A 23,995-nucleotide genomic window follows, 5' to 3' on the forward strand; every position below is an offset into this window, starting at 1 on the left:
GAGGGTGCACAACCAAGTTGTCTGTGTCTAGCTTTGTTGCTTAAGCCATTGGCCTATCAGCTAAGTCATCAGTATGGGAAACACAACAAGCGAATGCTGACAGGTGCTGAGAGTTTCTCCTGTAAACGGTAATTCATTGCACTGTGCCAGGCTGAGGTCATTTTTCAATATGTAGGCTTGGAGTGACATTTCTGAGACTTTTGTTGAGCTCCAGTGAAATGCTACTCTGTTCCATTTCTAAATCTTCACTATGTGAGTCTTGCTGATACTCTTGAGACTAATCAGCACCATCTGTTCTGTTGTATTTGAGGTATTGAATTAAGCTAATTAATTAAGCTAACACTTGTGGACAAACATCAACTCTCAATTCTTGTCCATCTAGTATATTTTTTCCATGTTGTCCCTGGTGGATGGAATACCCTTCCTTCTCTTCTCTGCCAAGGCACCAGCCCCTTTACATTTAAATTCCTTCTTGAAAACTCACCTCTTTCGTGCTGTTCATCATAAGTTAGTCAGTAATAGTCACAATGCGGTAGCTTTATGTTGGTGCTTTTTATGAAAATTAAAAAACACCTGAATTGAGTCACCTTGAGATAAGCATGCCCAAACTGAGCAATTGCATAACTGTAACACTGTGACCTTTATCCTTTCCTGACTCACCCCTTCTCCATTATTTCTCACCACCACTCAGTGTCCCCCATGCAAAAGCTCTTTTAAGAAGGACTGGTTGTATATTTCCCCCACCACCACCACTTCTGTGAAGTGCCTAGTACTCCTCTGGGCAGTATAAAATTATACTGGCTGGTTAACTTGGAGAGGTGCCATTTATTTTAAGGAACTTGCACCACTGACAGCTCTACAGCATTGTTACCAGCGGATATCATGGGGACTATGCAGTTTGGTATTTGGTCATGGTGTGATTGTCAAAAATAGTCCTAAGTGGCCTAAGGAATGTAACACCATGATGATACTTTTCATCCAAGGATTTCAAAGCACTTTACAAACACACTATTGAATTAAGCTATACAACAGCTCTGTGATGTAGGGAAGAATTATCACTATTTCCCAAGTCAATCTAGGCTTTTATATGGTGCCGATCTGAGTATTAGATGGGCAAACTGAGACACACAGTGTTGATTTCCGCAAGAACACACACTACCTCATTTCTGGGCTCTTTACACTAGACAGCACTGCCTCCATGCCATTTGAAAAATAGGTGTATAGTCAGTTCACAGTCAATAGCACAATCTGAGAAAAACATAGCCAGCAAGGACAGGGGAAGAGACCAAAGGATAGCAGCACTGGGTACATGATTCCATCCAAAGCCAATGGCAATTTGAAGAAATGCACTAGTAAATTTTGGGCTAAGCACCAATAACTTACAATTTGCTGTCCCCCACATGCTATACACTCTGCAGCAGCCTTAGGAGAATAAACTTCCCCCAAGCAAGCCACTAACCTTCAGTTTCTCCATCTGCAAAATGGGGATAATACTAAGATACCTATCTCAGAAATTACCTACCAGTTGCCCATCAATATAAAGAAAGCCTGATGTAGAAATCAAACGTTTGTAGTGTTGTTGTAACCACACTGTCATCAAGATATGAGAGAGAAAAGGTAGGTGTGGGAACATCCTTTATTGGATCAAATCCTGTTGGTGGAAGGTACAGGCTTTCAAACTTCACAGAGCTGAAAGAAGAGCTCTGTGAAGCTCAAAAGCTTGTACCTTCCACTCAGTTATTGCGTCATCTACTTTGTGTCTCTTATAGAAATTAGAGACATTATGAAACTACTCCTAAGCTGAGGCACGTGCATAACAGCTGGAGGATGATAACCTAAACAGTTTCCTGTCATGACTTTCTTCAGTGCAGCAGAAGTTGCCTTGTCTTCATGTGCACGCAATGGTTATCCCAAACTGAAAGGCACACAGTTAGACATACCGTAGGAGGGGAAATCAGATGATTGCTTAAGTCCAGTTCCTATTGGAAACTTAAAAAGAAAAGGAGTACTTGTGGCACCTTAGAAACTAACAAATTTATTAGAGCATAAGCTTTCATGAGCTACAGCTCACTTCATCGGATGCATACAATGGAAAATATAGTGGGGAGATTTTATATAGACAGAGAACATGAAACAATGGGTGTTACCATACAGACTGTAACAAGAGTGATCAGGCAAGGTGAGCCATTACCAGCAGGAGAGCGGGGGGGAGGAGAAGGGTGGAGAGGGGAACTTTTTGTAGTGATAATCAAGGTGGGCGATTTCCAGCACTTTACAAGAACAGTAGGAGGGAAAATAAACAAGGGGAAATAGTTTTACTTTGTGTAATGACACATTCACTCCCAATCTCTATTCAAGCCTAAGTTAATTGTATCCAGTTTGCAAATTAATTCCAATTCAGCAGTCTCTCATTGGAGTCTGTTTTTGAAGTTTTTTTGTTGTTGTCATATTGCCACTTTTAGGTCCGCAATCGAGTGACCAGAGAGATTGAAGTGTTCTCCGTCTGGTTTTTGAATGTTATAATTCTTGACGTCTGATTTGTGTCCATTGATTCTTTTACGTAGAGACTGTCCAGTTTGGCCAATGTACATGGCAGAGGGGTCATGATGGCATTTATCACATTGATAGGTGCGCAGGTGAACGAGCCCTTGGTGGTGTGACAGATGTGATTAGGCCCTATGATGGTGTCCCAGAATAGATATGTGGACACAGTTGGCAATGGGCTTTGTTGCAAGGATAGGTTCCTGGGTTAGTGTTTTTGTTGTGTGGTGGGTGGTTGCTGGTGAGTATTTGCTTCAGGTTGGGGGGCTGTCTGTAAGCAAGGACTGGCCTGTCTCCCAAGATCTGTGAGAGTGATCGGTAATCCTTCAGGATAGGTTGTAGATCCTTGATGATGTGTTGGAGAGGTTTTAGCTGGGGGCTGAAGGTGATGGCTAGTGGCGTTCTGTTCTTTTCTTTGTTTGGCCTGTCCTGTAGTAGGTAACTTCTGGGTACTCTTCTGGGTACTCTGACACAGACAGAGCCAGAAGAGTACCCAGAAGTTACCTACTACAGGACAGGCCAAACAAAGAAAAGAACAGAACGCCACTAGCCATCACCTTCAGCCCCCAGCTAAAACCTCTCCAACGCATCATCAAGGATCTACAACCTATCCTAAAGGATGACCCATCAGTCTCACAGATCTTGGGAGACAGGCCAGTCCTTGCTTACAGACAGCCCCCCAACCTGAAGCAAATACTCACCGGCAACCACCCACCATACAACAAAAACACTAAACCAGGAACCTATCCTTGCAACAAAGCCCATTGCCAACTGTGCCCACATATCTATTCAGGGACACCATCATAGGGCCTAATCACATCAGCCACGCCATCAGAGGCTCGTTCACTTGCACATCCACCAATGTGATATATGCCATCATGTGCCAGCAATACCCCTCTGCCATGTACATTGGCCAAACTGGACAGTCTCTACGTAAAAGAATCAATGGACACAAATCAGACGTCAAGAATTATAACATTCAAAAACCAGTCGGAGAACACTTCAATCTCTCTGGTCACTCGATTACGGACCTAAAAGTGGCAATATTACAACAAAAAAAAACTTCAAAAACAGACTCCAATGAGAGACTGCTGAATTGGAATTAATTTGCAAACTGGATACAATTAACTTAGGGTTGAATAGAGACTGGGAGTGGATGTGTCATTACACAAAGTAAAACTATTTCCCCTTGTTTATTTCCCCTCCTACTGTTCTTGTAAAGTGCTGGAAATGGCCCACCTTGATTATCACTACAAAAAGTTCCCCTCTCCCTCCCCTGCTCTCCTGCTGGTAATGGCTCACCTTACCTGACCACTCTTGTTACAGTCTGTATGGTAACACCCATTGTTTCATGTTCTCTGTCTATATAAAATCTCCCCACTATATTTTCCATTGTATGCATCCGATGAAGTGAGCTGTAGCTCACGAAAGCTTATGCTCTAATAAATTTATCAGTCTCTCTAAGGTGCCACAAGTACTCCTTTTTCTTTTTACAGATACAGACTAACACGGCTGCTACTCTGAAACCTACTGGAAACTTGACACATTGCACAATCCATCAATACAAATGGCATTAACTAGCCACCCCTATTTTCAGCAATCTCAGCAGAAAGGCTAATAGGTATGAAGGCTGAGACTTATACTATTGCATTGTTGAGAAAGCGTGGGGAAAATTTAAACTATCATTACTCAGACTGTCTCTCTCCAATGGAGGATCTAAGGGTGTGTTTAGACTAAGGGTTTGATCTGATCTCCTAGAATTCAATGGCAAATCTCACACTGACTTTACCAGTGCTGAATGTTAATGAAAGCAGGACAGAAGTCCATCTAGTGTGTCGGTGAGATCCTTCACTGTAGTGCTACACAGTGCAAGAAGGAAACTTTCTCCCTCATTGCCAAAAGAATTATTCATATTCATGAGACATATTCTGAATAAGAAATGTGTTCAGAAAACTTCATGGAGGGCTCTGTATTGTAGAGACACACTGTACTGGTATGTTTGCCCCAGCCTGGACAAGACTGTATTTAAAGTCTAGTGGGACTGAGAGCATTAGCTGAGAGCATCTTGTTCGACTGCTCCAAATCAAACTACCACTAATACTCCTGCAAAAGAGGAGAAAGTAGGTAACACCAGCTGCTCAGCATCAGAATGAGTTCTGACAGCTGTATTTAACATAGCTGCTGGCAGCAGCATGCATGCCAAAGACGACAGCCACTGTACTGGCGTGTTTCCAGCTATACTGGAATAAGCGCGAGTTACTTCGCTACTTTGCTGACTGTCCAGTATGGACGGGAGGGTCCCAAATTTAGACACTTATCCCAGGAACAAACATTGTGTCCAAGCCAGTTCCTAGGGCTCCCATGATAAAAGAGCAGATGTGCAGAGATAAGCGGTTGCACTGGAGGCTGGAAACTGTCGCTGAGGCACAGTCTGGCAAAGACCCTGTTTTACAGCTGACTCTGCTTCACCCCCCACACTTGATGATCGTTGCTGTCCAGCTGAATTTTCTTCCCCTGCCCTCCGTGGTGCAGTTCACCTGCTGAAACTCCTGGTAGCACTTGTGGGAAGAGGGCCAGATTGTTTAGGGAACGCTGAATATGAGAGAGAGATCTTGGGTCAGCTCCTTCCCACCCATCTCATGATGACTCAGAATGATCTGCAGTGGAACAGCAGGATGGGAAGAAGGGGATTTGAGTGAGGGAAGGATGGTCCAGTGGTTTCGATGCTAGTGTGGAACTTGGGAGGCATGGGTTCGGACTTATTGTATGATCTTGGCCATATCACTTTAGCCTCTCTGTGCCTCAGTTCATCTGTAAAATGGGGATAATAGCACCGCACTACATCCCAGGATAAATACATCAAAGATTACTATGGGAATGAGGGTCATATAAGTACCTTAGCTTTCTAGAAGATAGATGACGTGCTACAGCTCGCAGACATATGATGCCAGCTGATCTAAGTGCAATAGTTCAGGAGGAGAGGGGATGAGCCTTTCAGCTGAGGAGTGGACCAGTGCTTTGGAACTCTGCCATAGAAGTAGAGACAGTGTCTATACCACTGTGGTCAACCAGATTGTCAGCCTGAAAGTGGCAGGGTCACACCCACCAGGTTGAAGGCATTCTAGCAGTGTGGCCCAGTATGGTAGCAATTTAGCATCCCATCATGAAGTAACATTACACCATGATCATGTTGAATCAGCCCATACCGTTTAAAGGGTAACATTACATAATGGGCATGTGGACCCTTTTTACTGCAGGTGTCAACTGTTTCATGAAAGAGACTTGTGGGGATAGGATTAAAATATTGTTACATGGAAAAGATCATGTAGATGGCTTACTATTTCTAACTTGGGAAATCTTTGTCCTTCTAAGGGGTCCTTATTTTTTAAAGCTATGCCTCAAATCCCTTATATATCATACAGTGAAGTAACCTGCCATCCTTGAAATCCGATTAACATTATGGCTGAGTTCAAAAACAAATGTTTGTGATTGCACAATGAAAATGACCAGGAGAACAAAGTTGTGGAGGGTCTCTCACTGATTAAGATGAAAACCTGATTTTTATTTCCAAAATGGGGAGTTAACAATAGATTCAATCCAGCGCATTCCTGCTACCAGACTGTGGCTGTGATCACAATTATTAGAGAGATGAAGCAACAGCCATCAGGATGATTTGGTTTTCTAATATTTTAAAAGACTAAAGTCAAGTTCTGCCTGCAGCTGTGTTTGTGCAAATCCCACTAACATCCGGCAGAACTGTGCGTATTTGGGATCAGGTGGAAAGGAGGCAGAACTTAAACTGTAAACTCTTTGGGGCAGTGACTGTCTCTTCATTCTGTGTTGTACAGTGCCCAGCACAATGGAGTCCTGGTCCATGACAGGGACCCTACAACAATACAAATAATAAGTAGTAATGATAATTGAACTGTAAATATTTAAAATCATTGAAGAGGTAGGATTTACATGTCCACATCTGTGGAACGTTCCTGCTTCTTTTACTATGAAGCAGCCACTCTATTGGGTGGCAAATAAAAATGAGACACCAGAATGGGTATTTTAGAAACAAGATCATGTCAATACAGTATTTTAAAAAAAAGAAAAACCCAGACCCTCAACATGCAAATAGATCCAGCTGGCTATAAAATATGTTTCAGTCTATAAAAGGATAACTCAGTCTATAAAACTGAGCAACAAAATTATTTCATTGGTTTGCTCTGAGAAGGACTATCTTACTTTGAATCAACTCTCTTGTGGAACACAGATTCTACCTCAAATCCTTGTTAAAAAACAAAACTGTATATTACATGGGATTGTATTTATAGTTGGCATATACAAATCATGTAGTTAAAAATCAAATTTTTCAAAGATAATCTAGATAAGCCCCAACTCCTAGAATATCTAGAATTCCTAGGAGTCCTGCTATTGACCTTGAAGTTCTGAACTACATAGGCGTTCTGAAGCCTTGCTTTGTACCGCACAGAAGGTAACTGCTATCTAGTGTGAGGTGCTCATTGACTAAAATTAGAGAAGATAGAACTAGAAACTTGGAACACGATATAGATGAAATGGTGATAACATGCACAAAAAGAAAACTGTAAAATCTACTAAAGACTTAAAACTTGAGTCCTGATTCTGCAGGCCTGTCTCTCACTCTTAAAGGTTGTAGAATTGGGCTCTTTGACTTACTGTACAGAATACGCAAAAAGAAAAGGAGTACTTGTGGCACCTTAGAGACTAACCAATTTATTTGAGCATGAGCTTTCGTGAGCTACAGCTCACTTTTGATGAAGTGAGCTGTAGCTCACGAAAGCTCATGCTCAAATAAATTGGTTAGTCTCTAAGGTGCCACAAGTACTCCTTTTCTTTTTGCGAATACAGACTAACACGGCTGTTCCTCTGAAACCTGTACAGAATACAACATCAAACAAGAGCTAGCTAGAAATTGGTAACTGTCTGATTAAATGGAGTAGGTACTGTAAGTATATTTTCAGATTGTCCTTATGTCTGTGCAATTTGGGGGAAAGCATTAGCTTATATTTGGTCATGAATTTGGATATTTCTAGTCATCCACATTTTTAAAAGAAGATTTTATTAATATGCCATATCTAAATTAGAGCCAAGAACATTTCAAGTAGGAGCTATTTTAGTGGCCAGATGTTATACGCACTTTAGAAAAATGGAAAGCCTCTGGAATATTGTATATTGCAGATCTGTATGGGAGTCTGATTGAACTGGCTAACCTTGAAAGGGTATCTCTTCATTTGAAGAAAAGCAAGAGCAATTTTAGGAGGTGGTGGTCTGGAGGCTTATGATTAATATAGTTCTTGGTATTTTTTTCACTTAAACTGAACATACAGAACCAAATTCATCCCTAGTGTAATTAAATTGATTTTAAAAGTAGTTACACCAAGGATGAATTTGGCCTTTTAGGGTTTCATTTGCTTCATGAAAAGTATGCAGTTTTAAATGCAGCTTTCGAAAATGCATTTTTAGGGCATCGTGCTATCAGGTGCTGAGAGCCCCTGTGAGGTAGAGAGCATCCTCCCCTCCTGCTGACCCGCGGTTTTGCTGATCACACTGTGAAAATGTTGTGGCAATGGAACAGAGTTTAAATTCACAACAAACAGTGAAAGTGCTCCTGTGCCCAGCATGTCTGGTTTCATTATGAGGAATTCACTCCCCTCTGATGGGGTGGCTGCAGTGACTCAACATAGCATAAGGACCTTCTTAACTGGGGGGCCTGTGACTTTGGACTGCTCAGCAGAGACTTCCAGCAAGGCTAACAACTTCTTTCCTTTGTCATACTCATTGATAGCAAAAGGCCAAATTTTATTTTAATTGTGGTCCCTGGGAGAGAGCTACAAAGTAGCAGCCATAAAGAATACCCACTGTGAGTGGGTGGTTTACCCACATGTCAAAGGTAGAATATGGACCATTTGTAGTTAGTAAACTTTCAGGGCCAGATCCTCATGTGGTTTAAGCTGGTGAAGGGCCATTGTAGAGGATCTGGCCTTCAGTTAGTAGAGCTGCTGTTGCATTTGGTATCACTTTGGGGGCGAGGAGGAAGGAGGGAAAATAAGGCTTGATGCTTTTAGGGGCACTCATTTATGCTCTTTGTTTATCTGGTCCTTTGTGCATGCATTTATCCAACTTGCCTTCTCAACCACTGTCATTGGTCACCAAAATTAGAAATGCAGTTGTGCATCTTCGTTATTTGGAAATCTGGCTCATAAAGAGCCATCATTAGGCTTCAGAATAAATCATGATTTTGATGAATGGGAGCAGTTCACACCTCTCTAAGAACTTTAGTTTACTGTCAGAGTTATTTGCACAGCCAGAAGAGCGAGAACCATATATATATAAAATTATATAATTTTTTTAAGGAAAGATTGTACCCTAAAAGGTCTTAAGCCATCATGAGCTAGGATTTCCACATCACATGGACCCCATCTGGTCCAGGGGCTCAGTTTGTCAACCTTCTATTAATTATTATTATTTGTTATGGTAATCCTGAAGGGCTATCCAAGAATGGGCCCCATTGTGCGAGGCACCGTACAAACAGAAACAACGAGGAGTACTAGTGGCACCTTAGAGACTAATAAATTTATTTGGGCATAAGCTTTCATGGGCTAGAACCCACTTCATCAGATGCATAGAGTGGAAAGTACAGTAGCAGGTATAAATACACAGCACATACCTGCTACTATACTTTCCACTCTATGCATCTGATGAAGTGGGTTCTAGCCTTCGAAAGCTTATGCCCAAATAAATGTGTTCATCTCGAAGGTGCCATAAGGACTCCCCATTGTTTTTGTTGATACAGACTAACATGGCTACAACTCTGAAACCCATACAAACAGAGTAGAAGATGGTTCATGCCCTGAAGGGCTTACAATCTAAATAGACAGGACAGGCACATGGTAGAAGAATGGAGGTAACCCACAAGCAGAGGGAACAATCTGATGGCAGCAAACATGTTAGTACCACAGTAATTTTTTTATGAGGAGGGGTATTTAGGAGAGGATCAGCTGAAGGGAAGGGAGTCCGGGGGACAGAGCAGAGGAGAAGAGGGTAAGGGGGCAGGTGGGGACTGAAGGTGAGATGAAGATAACGTGAGGGAGTGGAGGGGCGGGGAGGGTCAGAGCAAACAGCCAATCAGCACAAGGCAGAGAAAGTCCAGTCAAAACTGTAGAAAATTTTCTGAATGCCCAGAGACACCTCCTTTGTGCTGGAGTCTCTGGCTGGCTCCTCTCTGCAGCTTTCCCCCAAGGCCACAGGAGAGAGGGAGGGGAGGCACCACCTCAATCCCAGTGCCCCTAGAGTGTGCGAGGGGTTCCCTTACACAGTTCTGGGTCCAGGAGAATGCTGGGGGAGAGGTGGCCCTAGCTGGGCCCCAATTTACCCCGGCTCCCCAGTGCAGCAGTCCCTGCTTTTGGCTGCTTCTGCTTCTACTGGCTGGAGACTCACCCTGCTTTAGGTGCTTGTACTGCTGTGGTTGTGGGTTAATAGTGGACTTTTATACCAGATTTGTGTTCTTTTTAAACTTTGGCCTGATGAGTTGGTGTCTGGGTATGAGATGCTCAGAAACTATAAAATGCATTTTTAAAGTACCATTCGTCTTTACATCTTACTTTGGAGCACTCTCTAGCCTGCACACTAACTGTTGCTTTTTTTTCTATGCACTGTTAAACTTTTTATTTTCTTTCACCACACCTTCACCCTTCAGAACCTGCTCTGTCTCATCACTCTGGGGCAGTCTCAAAACCCAGCCACAGTGTAGATGTGTTTTAGTTTTTCTATTCTCTATTTTAAAGGTTTACAGACATTAGAGCTGAATTTAAGGTGAACACTGCCACCTTGTGGGAGAAGTGAGGGATCCGAAGGAGAAGTACAGAAGGGACAATTAAGCTGTATTATGTGTATGGAATGTTATATGGAAGTCAAAAGAAAACACTCTAGAGAACTTTTCTTATCTTCATTGACACTATCAGAAAAATGGGTACGTGCACACAACGGTTTATTTGAGAGTTCATTCCATATGTGTATGAATGTAGCGCCTAAAAGCCTCAGTCAAGAGTGGGATGTCCTTGTGCTAGGGACTGTACAAATGGATATAAAGAGTGGCCAGACAATACTTTTCATCACTGAATATACAAGGAGGCTTATATCACTTAGGGCACGTCTACACTGGCAAAGTTAAAGCGCCAGCAGCTACAGCGCAGCTCAGAGAGCACTGAAGGGAAACCACTGTTATGTGTTCAACTGCCTGCACAATAGTGGGTTCACACTTGCAGCAGTATTCGGAGCAGTGTACTCTAGGTAGCTGTCAAGGTTCCTCCCCCACTCTGAACTCTAGGGTACAGATGTGGGGACCTGCATGAAAAACCTCCTAAGCTTATCTTTACCAGCTTAGGTCAAAATTTCCCCAAGGTACAAAATATTCCACCCGTTGTCCTTGGACTGGCCGCTACCACCACCAAACTAATACTGGTTACTGGGGAAGAGCTGTTTGGATGCGTCCTTCCCCCCAAAATACTTCCCAAAACCTTGCACCCCACTTCCTGGACAAGGTTTGGTAAAAAGCCTCACCAATTTGCCTAGGTGACTACAGACCCAGACCCTTGGATCTTAAGAACAATGAACAATCCTCCCAACACTTGCACCCCCCCTTTCCTGGGAAATGTTGGATAAAAAGCCTCACCAATTTGCATAGGTGACCACAGACCCAAACCCTTGGATCTGAGAACAATGAAAAAGCATTCAGTTTTCTTACAAGAAGACTTTTAATAAAAATAGAAGTAAATAGAAATAAAGAAATCCCCCCTGTAAAATCAGGATGGTAGATATCTTACAGGGTAATTAGATTAAAAAACATAGAGAACCCCTCTAGGCAAAACCTTAAGTTACAAAAAAGATACACAGACAGAAATAGTTATTCTATTCAGCACAATCCTTTTCTCAGCCATTTAAAGAAATCATAATCTAACACATACCTAGCTAGATTACTTACTAAAAGTTCTAAGACTCCATTTCTGGTCTATCCCCGACAAAGACCAGCATATAGACAGCCACACAGACCCTTTGTTTCTCTCCCTCCTCCCAGCTTTTGAAAGTATCTTGTCTCCTCATTGGTCATTTTGGTCAGGTGCCAGCGAGGTTACCTTTAGCTTCTTAACCCTTTACAGGTGAGAGGAGCTTTCCCCTGGCCAGGAGGGATTTCAAAGGGGTTTACCCTTCCCTTTATATTTATGACAGTAGCTATCCCACAGAGCACCTCTTTCTCTTCTGCTGCTAAGACAAGGGAAGGCAGAGGGGGTTGCGGTGCATCCTGGATCCTGTCCCAATGACCCAGGATGCACTGCTTCACATCCCAGCAATCCCTGTGCTTCCGTCCGCATTTGGCGCCATCTTTCAACCGTTTGTGTACTGTGTGCCCTGCCTCTTTGGGCTGCAGGAATGGATCCCAAACTGCTGACCAGTATGCTGTTCGCTCTGACCAACACGTCACGAGTGGCAGTGGAGTTATTCCTTAAACTACAAAGGCAAGAGGAGTGCGACCTTGATCTCGCCTTGCGTAGCAGCTATGACACGAGATTGCTTGTGACATTCACGGAGGTGCTGACCGCGGTGGAACGCGACTTTTGGGCTCGGGAAACAAGCACTGAGTGGTGGGATCACGTCGTCCTGCACGTCTGGGATGACGAGCAGAGGCTGCAGAATTTTCAGATGTGGAAAACCACATTCATGGGACTGTGTGATAAGCTCGCCCCAGCCCTGCAGTGCAAGGACACGAGAATGAGAGCTGCCCTGTCATTGGAGAAGCACGTGGTGATTGCACTGTGGAAGCAGGCTACTCCAGACTGCTACCGATCGGTCGCTAACCAGTTCTGAGTGGGGAAAGTTGATGGTTGGACTAGTGTTGATGGAAGTGTGCAGGGCCATTAATCGCATCCTGCTCTGAAAGACCACGCACGTTGCCCAGAGTCACGACCTTGTGGATGGCTTTGCCCAAATGGGCTTCCCTAACTGCAGAGGAGTGATAGATGGCACGTATATTCCAATTCTGGCCCCAGACCACCTAGCCACAGAGTACATTAATCACAAGGGGTATTTCTCAATGGTTCTCCAGGTGCTTGTGGCTCACCATGGGCATTTCACAAACATTAACGCAGGCTGTTCTGGAAAAGTGCATGATGCATGCATCTTCAAGAAGCTGCAAGCAGCGACTTTCTTCCTAGACCAGAAGATGACCGTAGGGGAAGTCAAAATACCCATTGTGATCCTGGGAGACCCCGCCTACCCCTTAATGCATTGGCTTGCGAAGCCATACACGGAGCAACTTGAGAGCAACAAGTAGCTGTTTAACAACAGACTGAGCAAGTGAAAAACAACTGCTGAATGTGCTTTTTGGCCATTTTAAAGGCCTGCTGGCACTGCCTATATGGGACGCTGGACCTGGCCGATGACCACATTCCTAGGCTGATATCCACGTGCTGTACGCTCCATAATATTTGTGAAGGGAAGGGTGAAAGCTTCATTCAGGGCTGGACCACAGAGGCTCAGTGCCTGGAGGCTGAGTTTGAACAGCCAGAGACCAGGGCTATTAGAGGGGCACAGCGCAGGGCCTTAAGGATCAAGGATGCCTTGATGCAGCAATTTGAAGCTGAAAGCCCCTAATATTTGTTGCTGTGCTCAGGATTGCAGTCCTTGTAATGCTAGGAGGTGATTGGTGCACATGATGCAATAATTGTACGTTGCTTTGCAGGGCTCTTTTTGCTTTCAATTAATGGAATAAAGATTTGCTTTCAAACCAACACAATTCTTTTATTAAAAAACAACAACCGGAGGGGAGAGTCACACAAATCTTTAGCCGTCCCAGAACCCCTCCTCCTCTTGGGACCTTCCCTTCCCCCATCCGCCTCCCTGCTGATGTATTTTTTTGTTTATGTCCAGGGATTGTCTCCAACCTTCTTCTCTGGAGTACAATGCAGCAGGTGCTTGTGCTTCAGCAGGGCCAAACTGCAGAGGGATGGGTGTTGAATGCAGTAGGTAGTGGGAGTCCACAGTGCTGGACTGTGAGGCAGGGAGGAGTGGAATGCCGCGGGTAGAGACTGGAGCCAGGAGGTTGATAAGAGTGTGTTGGCGGTGTCTATGGGGGGCATGGGAAAGAGTTTTGCAACAGTTTGGAGAAGACGGCGGGCATGGAGTTCCTCAGTTTGAAGAGCTTGTATCACCTGGAGCGTGTCTGCTTGGCGCTCCATAACGTTTAAGAGCTGCTCCATGGCTTCACTCTGGCATGCCGCATTCTCCTTTCGGTCCCACTTCTCGCTGTCCCGCCACTCCTTCAGTTCCTGTTTCTCAGCAGCAGAGTACATCATAACATGAGGCAGAAAGTCCTCTTTAGTTCTTCTTGGCCGCTTTCTAATTCTGTGCAGCCATTCAGCTTCTGATAACTAAGAGGGAGGATGGGCTCCCAAGGTCATCTCTGTAAAGTTTAAATGCAACATTTTACAGAAGCATTATTGTTTGCAACACAGAGAACACTGATTCGGTGCTTGAAAACACAGCCAGTACTCACACACCTGTCACTAACTGGCTGACCCCAGGCAATCACACATGAGCCACAAGACCTCCAAAATGGTAAGTAGCCACAGGGGCAGGGTAAATCATTCTTACCAGACCCTGCTGTACACTGGGCATGTGGCTCTTGCGGAGAGCCAGCACTGTAGGGGGGGCCTGCTAATCATTCCTGTCCCCACACTTTCCACAGGATGTGATCTTTATTGAAGGTATCTCGCTGCCGAGGATGAGCAGGGAATCAAGGGAGGGTCATCAAGGAGGGTCTTCTCCAAGACTGTGGCTTCCACTCTGGCCGTTCTTCTCTCCCTCCCCCCGCCTCCATGACAGCAGAGTGGCATGGGAAAGTTTCTGTTAATGGGGCAAGAAACAAAGCAGCTCTGCTGAAGAACCTGTGGCAGCAGATTGCCCAGTATCTCCACAAGAGTTTCCTGGAGATCTCTGAGGGAGGTTCCCGTGAAGTGAGGGAGTCAACCAACAGCCTGTTCCACCGCTCAGACTAAGCATGCGGTGGGAGACCAGCCTTATTTCTGCAATCCTCCTGCCCCCAACAATTCACTTCAGCAATTCTGAAGATCAGATCCACATACCAGAGGCCTCTTCTGTTTGCACCTCGCCAATCTTCAACAGTTGTAACTGGTTAGGCTCCTCTGGGGTAGAAAAGAGCTCCTGACTGCATGCATCTCTGGCCTCCGAGCCATCTTCTGCCTCTGGGTCCCCCTTCCCCTCCTCGTCCAAGATTTCCTCCTCCAGGCTCAGTCCACTCTCAACTGGCACGCAAGCCAATGACGTATCCACAGGGGCCTTCACAGTGGAGGTGGGGTCTCAGCCAAGTATCGTGTCCAGCTCTTTGTAGAACCGGCAGCTCGTGGGCGCAGCACTGGAGCAGCGGTTTGCCTCCTGCACTTTGTGGTAGGCGTTCCGCAGCTTCCTCACTTTGACCCTACATTGCAATGTGTCCCGGTCATGGCCCCTTTCTGTCATGCATCGTGAAATCTGTCTGTAGGTATCATAATTCCTACAGCTGGAGCGCAGCTGGGACTGGACAGCCTCCTCTCCCCAAATGTTAATAAGGTCCAGCAGCTCGGCACTGTTCCAAGCGGGGGATCGCCTGGTGCGTGGAGCAGGCATGGCCACCTGGAAAGATGTGCTGAGACCACTGCACGCATCACCGAGCAAACAGGAAAGGGACTTGCAAAATTCCAAAGGAATTTACAGGGTAGGGATGAGAGTTGGTCACCTGAGGGCAGGGCAGTAGAGTTCAAACCGATGACTAGAGAGGCAAGAACAGGCATTGTGGGACACCTCCTGGAGGCCAATCATAGCACTGTAATCGACCAGGGTGTATATACGGGCACCGCAGCACTGTAGCCCCGGCACAGAAAGCTGTACGTATTTCATTGGGGTGGCTTTTTTAAATCACTACAGCTGGGCAGTTTTTGCGCACTAAGTGGCTTGGCAGTGTGTACACCTCCGGAGTTACAACACAGAAAGCTGCTTTACTGCACAGAAACTTGCAAGTGTAGACAGGGCCTCACAGTGTTAACACACAACAGCGGTTTTCCTTCAGCACCCTCTGAGTGGCGCTGTAAGTCTGCCAGTGCAGACATGCCCTGACTGTACACTTTCAGTGCCCTTATTAAAAAGTAAGTAAGTAATATACCAATTGAAAAGACTGTTAGGTTTTAAAAGTTATTTCAGTAAATAATTGAATATGTTTTTAGTAACATTGGCAAGGAAGCTTTTTTTCTTTCCTTTTTTCACTAGGATGTCCTGATCCTGCAAACACTTGGCTTAATTTTACACATCTGAATAGCTTCGTTGACTTCAGTGATACTACTCACATGCTTAAAATTAAGCTTATGCTTAAATTTTCACGAGATCAGGGTCAAGGCTTTTTATCATGACAGTTTCCCTTCAAATATTGCAGATTTTAGATTGTTTATACAGTAGTCTCAGCACTGGACAGCAGAAGGCAAGATTTGTTGATTGCTGCAATCTAGCAGGAAACTAGTTAATATTTTGCTAGGTTTAAATTATGTTCGTACCATTATGGAGCAGGGGCAGGCACATAAGTTAAACATGACAGCACTTCCATGGGAAAATGTTGACTCTGTGGGTGTAAGGGTGGAATTGTACTGTGTAGAGAGACTGTCCTGCCTCAGCCCTGCTCCCTCCCACAATACAGTGACCAATCCATGTTGAATTCCGGGGGGTGGGGTATTTTACAGGGCCTGGGAAAAGGCAGGATGATGCTTCCCTTGCCAGACTCCCTCTCCAACAAGGAATCTCTGGGTTTTCAACCTCTGTCTCCATGGAGGAAGAGAAGTTGCGTCGTCCTCCCCTTTAAGACTCTGCACAGCTCTGTCCTGGACTACAGTCTCTGCTTTCATATCCTTCTTTCATGTTCCCCCTTCTGCTGCAAGAGCTGTTCCCAGCTGCTTCTCTAAATGCCACTTCTATATCTTCTCCCACATTTGCCTGTGCCCCTTCAGTGCAAGCCTTTACACTTGAAATGCCCTCTCTCCAACATGCTTTAAGTAACCTTTCCCTTCATTCAAATCCTAAGCTCCTTAGGGTAGGAACTGTTTCATCATCTGTATAATGTACAGCACCAAGCACACTAATGGAGTTCAGTAAATGTGTACAGAAGATTTTGCAGCGCATCCCCTGCACTAATCCTATGACCAGCTGCAATCAATCTTTTTACACAAGCCTGAAAGCCCCATGTGCTTACAGTGAATCTGGGCAAGTCCTCTGACCCACATTACCACATCATATGTTTTGCATATTTTAAAGGAATTTCTCAATGTTCTTCTCATTCCCAGAAGGAAAAAAGTAGCTGAATAGCAATACCTGTCTTAAAAATGACTTCCCAGCCTCCTACTGTCTCTTTCATATACACTCACATATTTGGTTATATGGGTTAAATGTTATAGGGTACATAGTTCTTCACAGATTGCAGTTAAACTTCACTGCGGTCACATCCACATATTAAAACTTACTAGACTCTGGCCCAGAGTTTAGATGTTTAGTTCTGTGAAGTTTCTGAAGGAGTTGCACATTTATATGTGTGGGCAGAATTTGGTCCCAAATTACAGTTGTTTCACACTCTCATTTGCTGTGCTGTTTTGCGCACCCTCAATCCTCTCCCAAAAATGTTGTGGCCAATTTTAAATCTGACTTTATATGTTTTGCTCCAAAATACTTATAAGAAGTTCTAATTCCTGTTTTCCTTGTTCAGCTGATAACACGGGATATTGTTTCAGTTGACTTAGTGCCAGGCTCTTTGCCGTTACACTATATTATGCATGACCATAATTATTACTCACCTCAGCTCCGGGTTCACTGTTGTGATGTAGTTATAACACCTCCCAAGGATGACTTCTTGCAGATTTTTAGTGGTCCCTCTGCCTTTCCACTGTAGCAGCTGCATGCTAGTCTCTTTCGTTCCATTTGCCAGCAGCACAGCTGCCATCACAGCAACAATTGTCAGTATCAGGACCATGATGCCCACTAAAAGGACGGTACTCTGCCGCGTCCTGGAGGACCTGGTTTGGAAGGGCATCGTAGATAAAGTTAGTGAACAGCAGCAGCAACTGCTCTCTTGGTCACGACAGAAAAGTAGCTTTTTTTTATGTGCCAAACAGCACTCCCCGCCCTGCCCCCACACTCTGCCTTCACACACTGACTGATTTGGAAATTAACTGTGACCTGCTGCTTGCTGGGTTGAAATACCACAGAGAAAAAGGAACAGCCCTATTGATTCAGAGTGGAGCACAAAATTTACACAAAGCAGTGGGACGGTTTATGCACATTTGCAATCTTATTAGCAGCATCTGTGAAATTAAAGGGTGTTGCAGTGATAGGATAGTATCACATGAGTTTCCTTGCCTAAATAGATTAATGGGTTGCATAGTGTGAAAGACCCGCCTCTGATAGCCTTCCTCTGAAGCATCAGGGACAGGCTACTATCTCCCGCCCATCCCCTTTCTATAACCTCCCAGCTCCCCACCATACATGCAGTACTGTGGGCAGACTGAGCAAAAAAAAGTGGAAATTATTTTGTGCCTTGAAGCGGGAGAATTTGCCAGTCTTGTAACTTTTATTCTAGCTACTACAAAGTGATTACAGATACTTTTGTTGCTCTTTAGTGTTTTAATCCTCTCTGAAGCAGAACCCTGTTAATTGTGAAGTGCTATGACTATGCTAGAAAAGCTGATAGGGTGCAAACTGTTCTCTCTAAGGTTGAAATTGGTTTCTTATTCACAGTTCCCTATTCAAAGGCTAAAATTTTTTAAAAATCATCAATGCAAGATTTTTTTTTAAAACAAGTACACTAAAATGTGATTGCATTTTTTGAAATGGGGCAACCAGAACGGCACGTGGTATTCAAAGTGTAGGTGTGTTATGGACTTATATAGTGGAATCATGATAGTTTCTATTTTCATATCTATCCTTTTCCTAATGGTCCCTAACATTCTGTTAGGTTTTTTTGTTTTGTTTTGACTGCCACTAAACATTGAGCATATGTTTTCGGAGAACTATCCATGTTGACTCCAAGATATTTTTTTTTCTCGAGTGGTAACAGCTAATTTAGACCCCATCATTTTGTACGTATAGTTGGGATTATCTTTTCCAATGTGCATTACTTTTCCCCTGTCCACATTGAATTTCATCTGCTGTTTTGCTTTCTGCAAGTCCAAGTACATTACATTGACTGGTCACCCTGGTCCACATGCTTGTTGACCCCTCAAAGAATTCTAATAGATTGGTGAGGCATGATATCCCTTTACAAAGCCATGGTGACTCTACCCCAACAGATCATGTTTATTTGTGTGTCTGATAATTCTGTTCTTTACAGTAGTTTTGATCAAACTGCATGGTAATGAAGTTAGATTTAGCAGGGTGTAATTACCGGGATCGCCTCTGGAGTCTTTTTTTTAAATTCAGTGTTACATTAGCTAGCCTCCACTCATCTGGTACAGGGGCTGATTTAAGCAATAGGTTACAAACCACAATTAGAGTCCTGCAATTTCATGGACGAGTTCCTTCAGAACTCTTGGGTGAAGACCATCTGGTCCTGGTGACTTACTACGGTTTAATTTATCAATTTGTTCCAAAACCTCCTCTACTGACACCTCTATCCAGGACAGTGCCTCAGGGCTTGTCTACACAGGCATTTTACAGGACTGCAACTTTCTCACTCAGGGGTGTGAAAAAACACCCTCCTGAGAGCAGCAAGTTTCAGCGCCGTAAAGTGCCAGTGTAGACGGTGCACCTGCACTGGTAGCTAAGCCCCACGTGGAGCTTGGTGGGGGGTTTTTCTTTTTTTTTTTTAAGAGCACCGGGAGAGCTCTCCCCCAGAGCTCACGCTCTGCTGAGACCATCCAAGCCACGTGCAGTGCTTTAACGTTGCCAGTGTAGACTAGCCCTCATATTTGTCGCCTAAAAAGAATGGCTCAGGGGTGCGAAGACTGATGCAAAGAATTCATTTAGCTTCTCCGCAATGGCCTAGTCTTCACTGAGTGCTCCGTTAGCACCTCCATTGTCCAGTGGCCCCGCTGATTGTTTATCAGGCTTCCTGCTTCTGATGTACTTTAAAAAAAAAAAATTACTGTTAGTTTTTGTGTCTCTTGAGAATTGTTCTTCAAATTGTTTCTTGACCTGCCTAATTATACTTGACTTGTATGCTCCTTTCTATTTTCCTCACTAGGATTTAACTTCCAATTTTTAAAGGATGCCTTTTTGCCTCTAACTTGCCTCTTTTACTTTGCTGTTTAGCCATGGTGGCACTGTTTGGTCCTCTTACTGTTTTGTTTTATTTGGAGTATGTGATGTTGGCAAACCAAGGGCCAGCTTAGGCCAAGGTGCCTGTGCCTCCTGTGAATATTGACAAACACATAGCTGGAATCAGTCTGGTTCACTTGTGTGTTTAGTATTGTTAAAATAGATATTAGAATTATAAAAATGGGCTTAGTGTTTAGACTTCATTAAATGCCTGTAAGTTGTTGCATGCATTAATCTCGCTTATAACATCTATATCCCATATTGTAAGGCAGTGGTTCTCAACCTTTACTCATTGAGGACCCCTAAAAATTTTTGAATGGAGGTGCAGCCTGCTTTGGAAATCTGTTGTCTGTATATATAGTTGAATTCTGTTCCGTCAGTTTTCAGTCTGTCTTTCATTGACCCCTTAAACATAGTCCGTGGACTCCCAGGGGTCTGTGGACCACAGGTTGAGAATCACTGTTGTAAGGCAACATTTAATGGTTTGTATTATACGGCTATGACTACACGAGAGAACTTAGTGGCGCAGCTGTACTGATGCAACTGTGCTGCTATAAGCGCTCTGTGTAGCCACTCTAAGCTGATGTGCGAGAGCTCTCCCATTGCCTTAATTACTTTAGCCCCTGCGAATAGGGGTAGCTATGTCGGCGGGAGATGCTCTCCCGCTGACGTAGTGCTGTTCACACTAGGCTTAAGTCATAGAAGCTTCTATTACTTTTTGAAACTTAGATTGGAACTCATTTGTGTGTATATACGTCCACCTGTGTTAACCTTGTCAATAACTCTCGTTTCCTTTTCCTGTATAATAAATCTTAAAATAGTTTATTATAGGATTGACTGCAAGCATTATCTTTGATATGAGATTTAAGGTGCAATTGACCTAGGGTAAGTGACTGGTCCTTTGGGACGAGGAGTAACCTGAATATTGCTGTGATCTTTGGTGGAAGCAACCATCTATCACAACGGCAAGCTTACCTGGGTGGCAAGACAGATTGGAGGGCCTCAGGGGACTGTCTGTGACTCCATGTTCAAGATGTTCCAGTGCCTGAGGAGTTTAATAACTGGCTAGAGAAACTGAAGTATAGAACTCACAGCCAATTTGGGGTTTGTGCTCTGTTTCCTAACAGTCTGGCCTGAATTTGATACCCATGCTCTTGAGCCACTGGAGGACAGCTTGATAGGGTACACGTTTAGTTTGAACCTCTATGATGGTCTTTTTAAAATAGTCCCCATGCAGCTTGCAGGTATTTTAATTTGTGACTATTCCTTTTAATTTCCATTTAACTAGCTTCCTCATTTTGTGTAGTTCCCCTTTTTGAAGTGAAATGCTACTGTGATGGGTTTTTTTGGCATTTTCCCCATACAAAGATGGTCAATTTAATTACATTATGGTCACTAGTTCAGCTATTACCTCTTGTGATGATGTACACCATTTAGGAGTAAATCAAGAATTGCCTCTCCCCAAGACAATCTGCTCCAAGAAGCAGTCATTTATGATGTCTAGAAATTTTCTCTCTACATCCATTCCTGAGGTGACATGTACCCAGTCAATATGAGGATAGTTGAAATCCCCATTGTTGTTGGGCTTTCTGCTTTTGTAGCCTCTCTAATCTTCCTGAGCATGTCACAATCACTGTCAACATCCTGGTCAGTAGTATATTCCTACCGCTACACTCTTATTGTTCAAATATGGAATTTCTATCCATAGTGATTCTATGGCACAGTTTGATTCATTTAAGATTTTTACTTTGACTTTGCTTTGTTTCACATATAGTGTCATTCTCCCACCAATGACCCACTCTGACATTATTATATATTTTGTATCCTGGTATTATCATGTCCTATTGATTATCCTCTTTTCACTAAGTTTCCGTAACGCCTTGTATGTCAATGTCCTCATTTGATGGTAGGCACTCTCATTCACCCATCTTAGTTTTTAGACATCTAGCATGATTTGTACATTTTGTCAATATTCAGTTGTTTGCCTGCATATGTTATATTTAAATGGGACACTCTTATGTTTGACTGTTCCTCATTAGCTCCTACCTGTATTTTACCAACTTCTTTCCTATTCTCTTTGCTAGGATGTAGAGTTCCCCCTTTAATGAATTCATCCCTAAGGGATGTGTTCACCTGAATCATGTGCTCTTCCACACCTGTCAGCTTTTCCCCAGCCCTTAGTTTAAAAACTCCTCCACAATCTTTTAAATTTTACATGCCACCAATCTGGTTCCTTATTTGTTTAGGTAGAGCTCATCCTTCCTCTATAGGCTCCTCCTTTCCCAAAAGATTCCCCAGTTCCTAATAAAACCTAAAACCCTCCTTCTTATGCCGTAGTCTTATCCATGCATTGAGACCCTGCAGTTCTGACTGTCTTTCTGGCCCTGCATGTGGAACTGGGAGCATTTCAGAAAATGCTACCATGGAGCTCCTGGACTTTCATTTCTTACCTAGCAGCCTAACTTTGGCATCTCTCTTACCTTTTCCTATGTCATTGATACCTACATGTATCACAATCCCTGGCTCCTCCAGCAGTGCACATAAGTCTGTCTAGATGTCTCATGAGATCTGCCACCTTTACGCCCATCAGGCAATATACCATGTGGGTTCTCCTGGTCATCATAAACCCAACTATCTTTCTTTCTAATAATCACATCACCCATTACTATTATCTGTGTCTTCCTAATAACTGGGGTCCCCCTTCCCACAAGGGTATATTCAATGCAAGAGGATACCATGACCTCATCTGGAAGAAGGGTCCCAACTATGGGACTGTTTCCTTCTGCTCCAGCTTGATGTTCTCCTTCTGTAAGATTGTCATTCTCCTTAACAGCACAGAAACTGTCAGACTGGGAGTGGGACCGCTCTATTGTGTCCCTGAAAGTCTTCTCAATGTACCTCTGTCTTCCTTAGCTTCTCCAGTTCAGCCACTCTGCCCTCAGGAGCCTGTATTTTGTCTCTGAGAGCCACTGAGCTGCTTGTACCATACGCGCACATTCTCCACCTGTCCACAAACCAGTAATCATACATGCTACATTCAGTGCAACAAACTGGATAGCCCCACTCTGCTGCTAGACTGTCTGCATTATTTTTATTCTTGCAGGGTTTGTTGTTGTTTGGGGGTATTTTTTTGGGGGGGGGTTGCTTTTGTTTTCTTTCTCTCGCTATCTTTCTCCCTCTTCTTTTTTGTTTTTGGTAGGGACTTTTCTGGTGCCCTTCCAATAATTAGGTTATAGTTCCTCAGCCACCTTCTCCCCCTGCCACTGAACCCTCAGTGCAGCCAAACTCTCCTAACCTTGGTAGCTCACTCAGTCGAGTGCTCTCCCCCTCGGTCATGGGGCTCCCTCTGCTCCATAACTGGACCTGGAAGGAATGCCTTTCTCACTCCCTCTCTAAACTCCCCTGTTTGCTGCTGCTGGTCACTTAGGAGCTGGATTTTTAAACCCCTGTTCTCCCAGAGTTAGCCTGGCCTCCTTGTCAAGGGACCCTAAAGGGGTTATGGATCAAGGGATAGCAGGCTAGAGCCTGGCTAGTGTAAACTCAGCCTAGCCAACCACCTGGCTCAGCACACAGCCCCTAAACCAGAGCACACAGCAATCTTCAGTCAAGCAGGCACACAGCAAGCAAACCAGCACACAACAAACAAACTAACAGGCAAATAAAGTTAAAAGACAAGGTGAGTGAAGTAAAACACTATACCATACAATTCTGTGTAACTTAAAACCTTGTCTCTTTCACCAACAGAATTTGGTCCAATAAAAGATATTAACTCACCCACTGTGTCTCTCTCTAGGATCCTGGGACATACACAGTTACAACAAACAGACAGCCTCACCCCAAGGATCACATATTTTCTCCTGACTCCTCCCTCACCTGGAGAAGTTCCTCATAAAACTCCCTTGTTTGTTGTGCCTGTTCACCAGTGAATAGTTAATTCTGTAGTACCTTAGCATTGTGCTAGGTGCTTTTCAAAACAACTGATAAGACTCCTGCCCCCAAGAGTTTACAGTCTAATCTTAAAGGATAAGAAAAGGGGGTTGTGGCAGAGGGTGATGAAGGTATCACTTAGATCAAAGGGATTCTCTGT

General features: G+C 43.9%; 1 protein-coding gene across 3 annotated transcripts in view; it reads right to left on the reverse strand.

Annotated features, from left to right (window-relative positions):
* CD38 (CD38 molecule) overlaps nt 1-23,767 on the reverse strand; it is a 41,095-nt gene extending 17,328 nt beyond the window's left edge. For all 3 annotated transcript variants that reach the window (XM_075128022.1, XM_048848831.2, XM_048848832.2), the window contains exons 1-2: nt 23,683-23,767; nt 17,451-17,669 (exon numbers count right to left, since the gene is read on the reverse strand). In XM_075128022.1, coding sequence (XP_074984123.1) covers nt 17,451-17,669; nt 23,683-23,714 — 251 coding nt within the window. In that variant the 5' untranslated portion in view covers nt 23,715-23,767. The remainder of the gene's footprint in view (nt 1-17,450; nt 17,670-23,682) is intronic.
* Nucleotides 23,768-23,995: the final 228 nt, after the last annotated feature.

This window comes from Caretta caretta, chromosome 4, assembly GCF_965140235.1.
Source record: "Caretta caretta isolate rCarCar2 chromosome 4, rCarCar1.hap1, whole genome shotgun sequence".
Lineage (NCBI taxonomy): Eukaryota > Metazoa > Chordata > Testudines > Cheloniidae > Caretta > Caretta caretta.